This window comes from Bombina bombina, chromosome 6 (genome assembly GCF_027579735.1).
Source record: "Bombina bombina isolate aBomBom1 chromosome 6, aBomBom1.pri, whole genome shotgun sequence".
In the NCBI taxonomy this organism is placed as follows: Eukaryota; Metazoa; Chordata; class Amphibia; order Anura; family Bombinatoridae; genus Bombina; species Bombina bombina.
Genome location: NC_069504.1, coordinates 345,954,038 through 345,966,194, shown reverse-complemented (window position 1 = coordinate 345,966,194; position 12,157 = coordinate 345,954,038). Strand labels below are relative to the sequence as shown.

Below are 12,157 nucleotides of genomic sequence, written 5' to 3'. Positions count from 1 at the left end.
TTTCAGTACAGCTAGGGCTACCACAGGCAAAATCAGTTATTTTAAATGGCAATATAAAAGCAAAGGAGCTGTTTGTATACAATTGAATACACTCCAGCACGCAAAATGGATCATTGGGAACAAATTAAAGGGGAACAACATTTAGGGTGAACTGTCCCTTTAACTGCATCCAGCTTGTTGCATGCTATAGTTTTTGGGTTGCTGTATTAGGTGTAAAGGGTAAAAATGCCTTTTACAATTAGTATTACCAAATGTGTAACATTTGGAAACATTTATGGCATATGCCTATGTTGTACAAAGCTTTAAGAATTATGTTTATGTATATATAATATTATAAATATGGATATATTTTTTATCCTGAAATAGTATATATTAAAGTAATAAATATTTCAGAGTTTGAGAGATTGTTTAAAACCATAAAGACAAAATAATGAAGTACTTATAGGATTTTGACATACCTGTAAATAAAATAGTTTATTTAATATTGGTAATTAAAGTTCTAATGTAAACAAATAAGTTAAAAAATAAATTGACATGATTGTTCATGCGATCACGTGATTTCAATGATGGGATTGTTTCTGGGGGGAGTGCCTATGACGCTATCACACCCTCCAGTCTGCGATCCCATTCAGGAAGCACCTTTGGCTTTAGTACAGCCAAAAGACTAGGACGTTCTATGACGTCCTTAGGGCGTTAAAAGCCCAGTGCGGTTAGGATTGCATAAAACATCCTAAGGGCATTAAGGGGTTAAAGGGATATGAAACCCAAATCTTTTCTTTCATGATTCAGATAAAACATACAATTTTAAGCAACTTTCTAATTTACTAATATTATCAATGTTTCTTCGTTCTCTTGGTATCTTTATTTGAAAAAGCAGGAATGTAAGCTTAGGAGCCAGCCCATACTTGGTTCAGCACCCTGGGTAGCGCTTGCCCATTGGTGGCTAGATTTAGCAAGCGCTACCCAGGTGTTGAACCAAACATTAGCGGGCTCCTAAGCTTATATTCCTGCTTTTCAAATAAAGATACTAATAGAATGAAGAAAAGTTGATAATAGGAGTAAATTAGAAAGTTGTTTAAATTGTTTGCTTTATCTGAATCATAAAAGAAAAAATGTGGGTTTGATATCACTTTAAGGTATCGTTAAATGGGATGGAAAATGAGACGTACTGTGTCATAGTCCACTCAGCTAGGTGCAAACTCCCTTGAAAAAACCTCAGTTATAGACGTCATCTGCGCTAGAAATTATTGCAGTCACAAAATGAGTGAATTTTGCCAAAAATGTCCACTAGACTTTATGGAGTTTAGATCAGATCTTTAGAACCCGTACATACTGCGATCCTTAGCAAGTTACATACCATCACTCACATAAAACACATGAGGAACTTATCAGTCAAAAGAACAGGAAGTGTCTAAAGTAAAAGATTTCTTAAAACTATTGCATAATTTTATAAGCCTTTAACAATGTGTCATTTATTTTTTGTTAAATCATACTTAATTGCTGAAAGATAAACAGTAAAAGATTAAAAACATTTTAGTATGTGATAAACAGTAATTAAAGTAGGTGGAACCAATCATATTAATCCCTCTACCAATGATTTATATAAATCCTTTTTTCAAACAGTTCCTTGTAAATTCAGACATGAAATAAACACATTTCTATTTAAAGGGACAGTCTACCATAGAATTGTTATTGTTTTAAAAGATAGATAATTCCTTTATTACCCATTCCCCAGTTTTGCATAACCAACACAGTTACTTTTTACCTCTGTGATTACCTTGTATCTAGAAACCTTCTTCCAGCCCCCTGATCCCATGACTGTGACTTAAAGGGACAGTACACTGTAAAATTGTTTTTCCATAAATGTATTTTAAATGACTTGTTATACCAACTGCAGAGTATAAAATATTTGAGAAATTGCATTTTCGGTTTTATTTGTGTATCTGAAGCAGCTGGTTTTGTGCTTTGAAACCACAGCCTATTACAATGGGTTGAGCTTCAGGTAATATCAGATCTCATTATGTTATCACTTTTATGTACACAGACTTGCTTCCTTATCTTATATTTGTCTGGAACACCAAAGCTCAATACAGAGAGAGAACAATGGAAAATTATCATTTTATTACTTAACTATCATGCCCCCCACTGAGGGTGTAATCTCTTCTGCTGGCTGTGTTTACTTAGGCTTGTCAATAGCGTATACGCCAGTATCAAAACTTTCAGTATAGGTTGGGAAACCACAAGCTAAATCAGCTATTTCAAATGCTGAAATATGAGTAAAGGAGCTACTTGCAACCAATTTAATACACTCTAGCAGGTAAAAAGGATCATTGGGAATCATTTAAAGGGGAGAAAGTTTTTGGGTGAACTGTCCCTTTAATAATCTATAGATCAATTTTATTACCTGTTCTAGAGACAGTGTTTATCTATCCACTACTATGTATTTTAGATATCTGCAACTGAATCACAAAGACCTAGATCCTGTATAACCTGATAGAAACTGCAGCATAATGACAGCCCTATTGCTCTCAGTAGTGACAGTTCAGCCATTACATTCAAAACACTCAAAAGTTGAAGTTACTGTAGAAGTTACCAAGTAATATTGTCATTTATACTTATTATTTTCTCTTGTAACTGTGGAAACCTAACAGTAACAGTATTATATGATTGTTGCTCTCATGTGCAGCAGTCCACAATTCACCAACAACTATTTTTTTAACAGTAAAATAATAAAGTTGCACTGGCACTGTGATAATAACGAGTTTAGCACAGACAGGGTGAGTTAAAATGTATGCCAAATTGAGTCTGGTTCAAAATCCCTTTAAAAACACATGCACAAAAATGAAGAAAAAGAAAGGGACTTAATTTTGTACACACTCATACACACACATATACACACACACACATATACACACAAACATACTCACACACACACACATGCATACACACATGTAGAACAGATAGGGGGTAAAGACCACCGTGATAAGGTAAATTAAAAACACACACACATATACAGATACACACACACATACACACATGCACACACACACACATACATACACATTCACATATATACACACACACACACGCATACACACATCTGGAAAAGATAGGGGGTAAAGACCACCGTGATAAGGTAAATTAAAAACACACACACATATACAGATACACACACACATACACACATGCACACATACACACATACATACACATTCACATATATACACACACACACGCATACACACATCTGGAACAGATGGGGGTAAAGACCACCGTGATAAGGTAAATTAAAAACACAGACAAGGCTTTCTCAATGTGATAAAGACAGTCCACTGCATAATTTTTATAGTAAAACATAAAACCAATTTTACAGCCAATTATAGGGATACAAAACTGTCTACTTTTTCCATTGAGAAAAACAGGAAGACAAGAGCGCAACAGACTCTCTAAGAGTAAAAGTTTTTACTGAGTAAAATAGCGTAAATACAGAATATCACGTACAGGATTAAAAACAAAACAAACGGTGTGTGAATATATCACCATGAATGTCTCCCCAAGGTTGGTGATTCCACTCTTACATTGTGGGACTCTTTGGGACTGTATCTGGTTCCCCATTGGTGGGAATACTGACTGTTTACCACAACCTTTCACCTAACGGAGCTCAGCTACACTTGTTTCTGTCTTTGCTGGTTTTATTATATCAGTAATTGCAGCTTACATTTACTCACGTATACCTTGATATCCTCAGTATTTAGGGAAGCGCTTATGTGTTTATGGTTTTTCTTTTGTACTTTTTCCATTGGAATGTAGATTGTCACAAACAGAACTCTTAAACTATTAGATCTTATAATGAGGTCTACATACCGTTCAGCAATCTGCTCTCCAGTGGTTAAGGCAGCAACTGTGGAGAGTGGTATGGGTGATGTCCAGTTGCTAGTGAAATTGCTAGTAGCTATGTCACTGAAGTTACAGCCCTCTACTGAAAGGTATTTAGGCATACTCCGTATGGGAAGTGCAGGATAAATTTGAGCTCCAATACCAACCCATAATGAAACTGAAAAACCAGCGAGAAGACCCACTATGGCACCCTGGAAAACAAAATAAGAACTAATTAATATGCACAATGGTAAGATCTAACTGTTAATTATATTAAAGTATCAACAGATCCTAGATTTATATTTCCTGAGTGATTTACTAATTTGTATTTGTCTAAGAATGCCAAATCTAAATATCCATCTTATTAAGGTTTTTGCTAGTTCGCCAGATGTTGTTAAGATAGGTCTTAGTAGATACATTTCTGTCTATAAACAAAATTCATAGATATGATTGCTATTATCAAATGGGTCACCTTTTAGTGGCATTATTTAAGCTTAACTGGAGCTTTTTGTAAGTATTTTTGATTTGTATGGGTTAAACTCGATGGACTTGGGTCTTTTTTCAACCTCATCTACTATGTTACTATGTAATACAGCTTTGGAGCTGACATATTAGAGGATTTTTTATTTAAATTTTTATGCTACTTTTAACACAAAATGGAATTCCCTCATTAAGTATTTTAGTCTAGAGAAAAAAAATATAAATACAAATACATCAATATTTTGCCTAATTTTTCTGCCATTTACCACTGAAAATTATGCTTTTTCCATCCTCTCTTGAGAGGCTGGAGTGCACAATGCATACTTAAGTATGCTTCATTTTGATCAGACCCTGCTACAGGCTGCAAAATAATTGATTATTTCACTGAAGGAGTTTTTATACATCTGGACCATCAGATGTATCCTTCAACTGCCCTGAAATTATTAGAAAAAAAATAACCTAACAATTTCCCTAATTTAATTTAACCTATTGCAATTCAGTCATTAATGGATTTTGTGATTGATCATTTAGAAGAGTGGACAGGCTCATTCTAACAGTTGTTTTAACCTAAATAACCAATTAGGATTGCTAAATGATATTTAAATAGAGGAGGGAAATATTTTGAATAACCCGAATGTGACAAGGATCATAATGAGGAAGGCTTGTTGCTGCTGACTAGAAAAGGCTCAATACAGAACACCCCTCAAATGGACTTCAGGAACAGAAAGATAAAGGGGTAATATACATTATTTTGTGTGGAGAGGGAATCAAATAGGAGAGGAGTTAAAGGGACATAAAACAAGTTGGGATAGAGACAAAATATAATAATATGTACTTTTATTACTTTACATGCAAATCTATATTGCAGTGCCTAGCCATTAACCCTTTCTTTTAAGTTTCTGAATTGTACAGCTCTAACTCCCCCCACACACTTCCTTCTATGGCTGTATCTATTTCCACCTTTACTTTGGTAAAATACAAGACTTTAACACTCATTATCCGCTGGAGCATGCCTAGACACAAATAAGCTGCTGTGAACTCAGTTGAAATACAATGCCTGTGTTTCTGATGCTAAACACTGATAAGAGGGGGGTGGATCAGACTTCTCTAGACAGCATAACTATGTAACAAATTTTGCTTATTTTTGAAAATGATTTTAAAATACTTGCTGGCAATTTTTAAACATTTTTTTACTTAATTAGTCCTTTTAGGATATGCACAGATCTCAACATGTTTTATGGTACTTTAATGCTGAGGTGTTGTAGGTGGGTTAGTGAGAGTTAAACATGACCAAGGGTCTTTCTAATAAGGGTTATGTAAGGGGATATTCAGAGTTAAATGGCAGTCTGTGGCGGGATTAAATGGGTGTATTTAGATAAGAGATGGTTTGTGCTGAGGAGAACAAATAGTAGCAGTAGGTCATATACATTGTACATATATTATTGTTTTTTACCACGTACTATTTCCAATAAAACCGAGCAGTAGTGATCATGTCAGATATTAGTAACATGCTGTTGAAGGATGTAGTTTTGATAAATAAAATTGGTGATAACCCATTAGGATTATTTCCAGTAGTGGAGGCCACGGTTTAGTTTAGCAATGGTGGAGGTTTAGGTAAGTGGTGGTTAGAGTTAAAGTATGGTAGAGGCCGAGGGTATCATGTGAGCAGTGGCTAGGGTTAAATGTGGCATCTCAGTGAGGAGTATCGTTCAGTTTTTGATCATCCCCACTGAGATTTATCCAACAAAAAAGCAGTTCTATTAGAGAAAAAATATGAACAAACAGCAATTGCTCTTAGCTGGGAGCTTCCCTGCCGCACATTTAACATAGATTGTCTGCAGCAGATCTCTCATGTCATGCAGGGCTATATTGCACTGGGCTTGTCTCTCCTTCAAGGGACAGGAAACCCCAAAATGTTCTTTCATGATTTAAATAGAACATAAAATTTCAAACATCTTTCCAATTTACTTCTATTATCAAACTTGTTTCATTATCTTGTTATCCTTTGCTGAAGGAACAGCATTTCACTACTGGCAGCTAGCTGAACACATCTAGTTAGCGAATTACAAGAGACAAATGTGTGCAGGCACCAATCAGCAGCTAGCTACTACTAGTGTACGATATGAGCGTATTCTTTTTCAACAAGGGATACCAAGAGAATTAGGCTCATTTGAAAATAGAAGTTAATTTAAAAGTGTCTTAAAATTACACGCTGCATCTGAATCATGCAAGTTTAAATTTGACTTTCATGTCCCTTTTACATACAAAAGTTCAGGGAACACACCTTAAAGAAGTTGAGTAAAAGCTGTTGTTTTAGAATTTTTCTCAGTACTTGAGGATCTTTTTATATTATCTCTTATAAGCAGAGAGGGTTATAAAATCAGGTCCTAACTATTGGGCTTTGGTATACAGAGAGATAAGATAAAAAGAAGCATATATGTGTACAGAAAGTGATAAAATAATATCAGATTTCCCTGCAAGTTCAAGCCATTTTAATGGATTGTGATGCCAAAGAACAAAAACAGCTATTTCATATTCAACAATAAACCTAAAGAATCAACTTAATATATTTTTTACTCTGCAGTTGGTATAACAAGTCATTGGAAACACTAAATGGACATTAAACACTAAATACATTTTATAAGCATAGTATTGAAGTTATCACCTACCTCCCTCTAGTTGTGGGTGCTGCCTATGCTGAAATCTAGGTTTCACTACATTGCCGTACTGATGTGTTTGCACATGTGCAGCAACTCACCTTCAGATACCCGCAGTGTAACCTAAGTTCCAATATGGCAGCACCCATGATTATAGGGAGGTGCAGGGGCAAAACTGTCATTAGTTCAGCAGGTACATCGGCACCAGGCCCCAAATGCTGGGAGGGCCTATAGCAAACAGTCTATACATAGGATTTTACAAAATCTATATAATCCTAATGAAGGGATCATTTTAATAGGGAAGGTTGCAAGTGTATCCTATCTATCTACCTATCTGTGCCATGCATATTGTTACTATTGAATAGGGCCCTCTGGTGAGTAGGTCCGCTACTGGTGTATAAAATGTATTTAGTGTTTAGTGTCCCTTTAAAGGGAAAGCATTTTTAAAGAAACTGTCATTTTAACTAGAAGGCAGCATCCCTAAGTTACTAAGATGACTGACAAGCAGAAGGTAGCAGTAATATTGACTGACGCTACAAAACCAAAATTGTTTATTCTTATTTGCAAAAAAATAAAAATGATTCCTGTCCACATATAAAAAGGTTTACATGCAGCCTTCCTGTCTCTATCTCTCTGAAAGTAAATAGATATATGTCATGTCCATCCTTGCTTTTTCACTTGTATTTGTTAGAATTTGTACACAAATGTTTTTACTTACAGTTGGATTTGCAAAGGGGAAGAGAATTCCCAGAGAAAAAAGCCCTAACAATGGTCCTCCAACCATGCCGAATATAGAGAGAGCAGCCTGTAGACAAAGACAAAGGCACGTATTTAATGTCTGTACTAATAATGTTAATAGAGCTACCAGCTTAATAAAATTAAAGAGACAGTAAAATAAAGTCACCATACTACCCCGATATAAAGCATACGTGGGAACTTCTTTCAGACTGTGAATGCGCTACTGAGGGGAAAGTCGCAGCTAAGGTCGCCTTACAATTGGCAGAACCGAGCATTGCTCATTATAATACATAAATGATGCTTACAGGCGTACAGCTGGCACCAGGAGTTCAAGTAAAAAAATCTTCAGAGCACTTGTTTTTACAGTGATTCTCTTTATGCAAAGAAAATATTAACGTTTACTGTTCCTTTAATTTTAATACTGTCAAAAAATAATATATATATTTTGAGATGTGTTGCTTATTGTTACTCATGACTAAAAAGTTTTATATATATGTACTGTATGTGTGTGAGTGTTAATATGTGTATGTACAGATAGTAACACATAAATATATATGTATATAATCATATACATATATATTTAACACTGTTGCCATCGCTGTGCTACTTATCCCCTGCGCGAGTTCTGATGCCGTGTATGACGGTATCAGAAGGAAGCTCCCATAGGAGCCTATGGAAGTGCGCTCTCGTCAAAGCGATATTTAGCGCTCCACTTGTAATCTGGCCCAAAGTGTTTTCTATGAAAACATTAAATAGTGATTTATTAATAGTTTTTTTATAACTTACCTGTAATAAACCCCCCATAAGTGAGGCCAGTGCGGCCATTGCAATACATACTGCACCATACGCAAGACCTGTGAAAGACAAAAGCACGACAGAACATTTCAACACAATAATTTAACATCAAAGTTTTCATTTGAACTACATATTAACAGAATAATAGATAATCTTCCAAATTGTTCATGCTCTGAGAAAATCTGTGACTTGCTAAGTAGTCTTTTATTCACTTTTATCAACACTAAGGCCCATAGTTATCAAGGTCTGTCGGACCAGATCCGACAGTGCGGATCAGGTCCGACAGACCTCGCTGAATACGGCGAGCAATACGCTCGCCATATTCAGCATTGCACCAGCAGCTCACAAGAGCTGCTGGTGCAACGCTGCCCCCTGCAGACTCGTGGCCAATAGGCCGCCAGCAGGGTGGGTCAATCAACCCGATCGTACTCGATCGGGTTGATTCCCGGCAATGTCTGTCCGCCAGCTCAGAGCAGGCGGACAGGTTATGGAGCAGCGGTCTTTGTGACCGCTGCTTCATAACTGCTGTTTCTGGCGAGTCTGCAGGCTCGCCAGAAACACGGGGCATCAAGCTCCATTCGGAGTTTAATACATATGCCCCTAAGAAGCAATGTCATTTTGAAAACACAAAAGAAGCTGTTCTGTATTTTTTTATTTTTTTTAATGGAATGTTTTAGTAAAATTATTTTTATGTGTAAGAAAAGGCAACATTTAAATATGTTAAATATGAAAATGTATTCTTTTGTAATTTATATCTGAAAAGTGTTGTTTTTTCACTGTTCCCCCGAAAACATGACTTTTCTTCATGCTGTAAAGTGGTTGCTTGATATGTGCAGGAGTTCATTTATATGTGCCTCTTATTGGCCACTGTAAGGAAAACTGTGCAAAAACTCAACTCTAGATTGGTGACTCTAACTTGCCCAAAACTGGTCAAACCCAGTCCAGCTAATATAAAATCCCAACCCATAAACTATCCAAATCTCAAATTAATCCTACAAAGCTCTCTTCCTCCTTAAAGGGATAGTAAACACCAACAATGTTATTGTTTAAAAAGACAGATAATACCTTTATTACCCATGCCCCAGTTTTCCATAACCAACACAGTTATATTAATATATTTTTACCTCTGTGATTACCTTGTATCTAAGCCTTCAGACTGCCTTCTTATCTCAGTTCAGTTTTGACAGACTTGCATTTCAGGCAATTAGTGTTGACTCTTAAATAACGCCATGTGCATGAGCACAATGTTATTTATATAAAACATACAAACTAATGCCCTCTAGCTGTAAAAAAAACTGTCAAATACATTCAGATAAGAGTGAATGAGCCTCCTAGGTTTAGCTTTCAACCAAGAATACCAAAAAAACAAAGCAAATTTGATGATAAAAGTCAATTGGAAAGTTGTTTAAAATTACATGCCCTATTTGAATCATGAAAGTTTAATTTGGACTTTACTATCCCTTTAAACATCAGAATTTCACATGTAAAATATTGGGAGATTTATTACAAGTCCTTACAACAGAGATGAATTAAAGAGATTTTAAAGGGACAGTCTAGTCAAAATTAAACTTTCATGATTCAGATAGGGCATGCAATTTTAAACAACTTTCCAATCTACTTTATTATCAAATATGCTTTGTTCTTTTGGTATACTTTGTTGAAAGCTAAACCTGGCTAGGCTCATGTGCTAATTTCTAAGCCCTTGAAGGCTGCAATTGGACAGTTTTTCTTATAGATAACATTCTAACTCCTGTGGATTTACCTATGAGTCAGCACCAATTGGCTACAATGCAGCACTGTTAAAAGAACTGAAATTAGAAGGCAGTCTGCAGAGGCCTAGACACAAGGTCAATCACAGAGGTAAAAAGCATATATAATTATCCCCAGTATATCCTCCATGTGATATAGTGTTATGCAAGCAAATATAAGATACAGTAAACAAAATAAGTTGATCAGAAGACAAAATAACTAAATTAAAGGGACACTGAACCCAAATTTTTTCTTTCATGATTCAGATATAGCATGCAATTTTAAGCAACTTTCTAATTTACTTCTATTATCAATTTTAATTTGTTCTCTTGCTATCTTTATTTGAAAAAGAAGGCATATCAGCTAAGGAGCCAGCAAATGTTTGTTTCAGGACCATGGACAGCACTTGTTTATTGGTGCTGACCAATCAGCAAGGACAACCCAGGTTGTTCACCAAAAATGGGCCAGCATCTAAACTTACATTCTTGCTTTTCAAATAAACATACCAAGAGAATGAAGAAAATTTGATAATAGGAGTAAATTAGAAAGTTGCTTAAAAATGCATGCTCTATGTGAATCACGAAAGAAAATTTTTGAGTACAGTGTCCCTTTAAATGTTAGACATTATAAAGAATATACATAGAATGATGACAAAATAACACTCTTTAATAAATCAAATAAATAAGATTGTTTTGGTGAATAAAATGGAAGATGTCTTCTTATTTACAGTTATTTCACAAATATACAACTAAAGTGATGTCAAAAAGGAGCAAAAAAGGAAACAAAAAAATAAACACATAGTTCAGAATTTGCTCTTTTTTAGATCAGTGTTTGGTCAACAAACAGATTGAAATATATTAAATAGTCGTACTTGTTATTTTTGAAATCCAGGACAGCTTTGTTTCAGTGAGTGATTTGAAGTATGGTTTTACCAGGTCTTCAACCGTTACTGCAGCTAATGCATTGATACTGGAGGAAACAGTGCTGGAGTGAAAAAAATATATATAGTTAATGTTTTTATTAGCTTTACAAACATTAGATTACAAATATATATATATATATATTAAACGACCTATTATTAGTATTGTCTATTTGTAAAGTATCACCAAATTCTGTAAATGTGCATGTATCTAGCAAATATGTATAGCTGATGTATGTTTTCATAGATGGTATAAGGATCCATATATAACCAAGTTTTTTGTTGTATTATTACCGTTTTGTAACATTTCTGCCATGTGATTCCACAGTGTGTATATAAATATTTGTGTGTGTGTATATATATATATATATATATATATATAAAGTCAGTGGTTGTGCAGCACTCCCAGTAACGTAAACACAAATATATTTTCTGCCCGTGGTGCACTTTAAAGTAATATGCACAATCAAAGAATGAAAGGCACTCACCGGGTCTTGAAGTGTAGAAAAAGTTTAGAAAAAGTTTCTTTAATAGAGAAACTTTTTCTAAACTTCAAGACCCGGTGAGTGCCTTTCATTCTTGGATTATATATATATATATATATATATATATATATATATATATATATATATATATATATATATATATATATATAAAAATCTCAAAGTGAGCGCTTTCCCACTTGCATATAAATCCTTTGATTACCAGGGTGCAGAGAAAATGTGTCATATAATCCAAAAACAAGTCTCACTCTCTGGATTTAACACACAGCAAACTGATTTATTCTGTGACATTTCGGGGGTCTTCACCCCTTCCTCTGACAACCAGAGTGAACAAACAATTGTGAATGTAAACCCAATACAATCCCCACTGGTCATACATCCTGCAATCACTATGCTTGTGATATTGCATATGTCAATACAATATAATTACTGCTGCATTC

General features: G+C 35.0%; 1 protein-coding gene across 1 annotated transcript in view; it reads right to left on the bottom strand.

Annotated features, from left to right (window-relative positions):
• Positions 1-12,157, bottom strand: part of LOC128662937 (sodium-coupled monocarboxylate transporter 1) — a 51,752-nt gene that overhangs the window by 18,227 nt on the left and 21,368 nt on the right. The window contains exons 9-12 of the mRNA XM_053716995.1: positions 11,167-11,279; positions 8,538-8,605; positions 7,732-7,818; positions 3,865-4,088 (exon numbers count right to left, since the gene is read on the bottom strand). Of these exons, the coding sequence (XP_053572970.1) occupies positions 3,865-4,088; positions 7,732-7,818; positions 8,538-8,605; positions 11,167-11,279 (492 nt within the window). The remainder of the gene's footprint in view (positions 1-3,864; positions 4,089-7,731; positions 7,819-8,537; positions 8,606-11,166; positions 11,280-12,157) is intronic.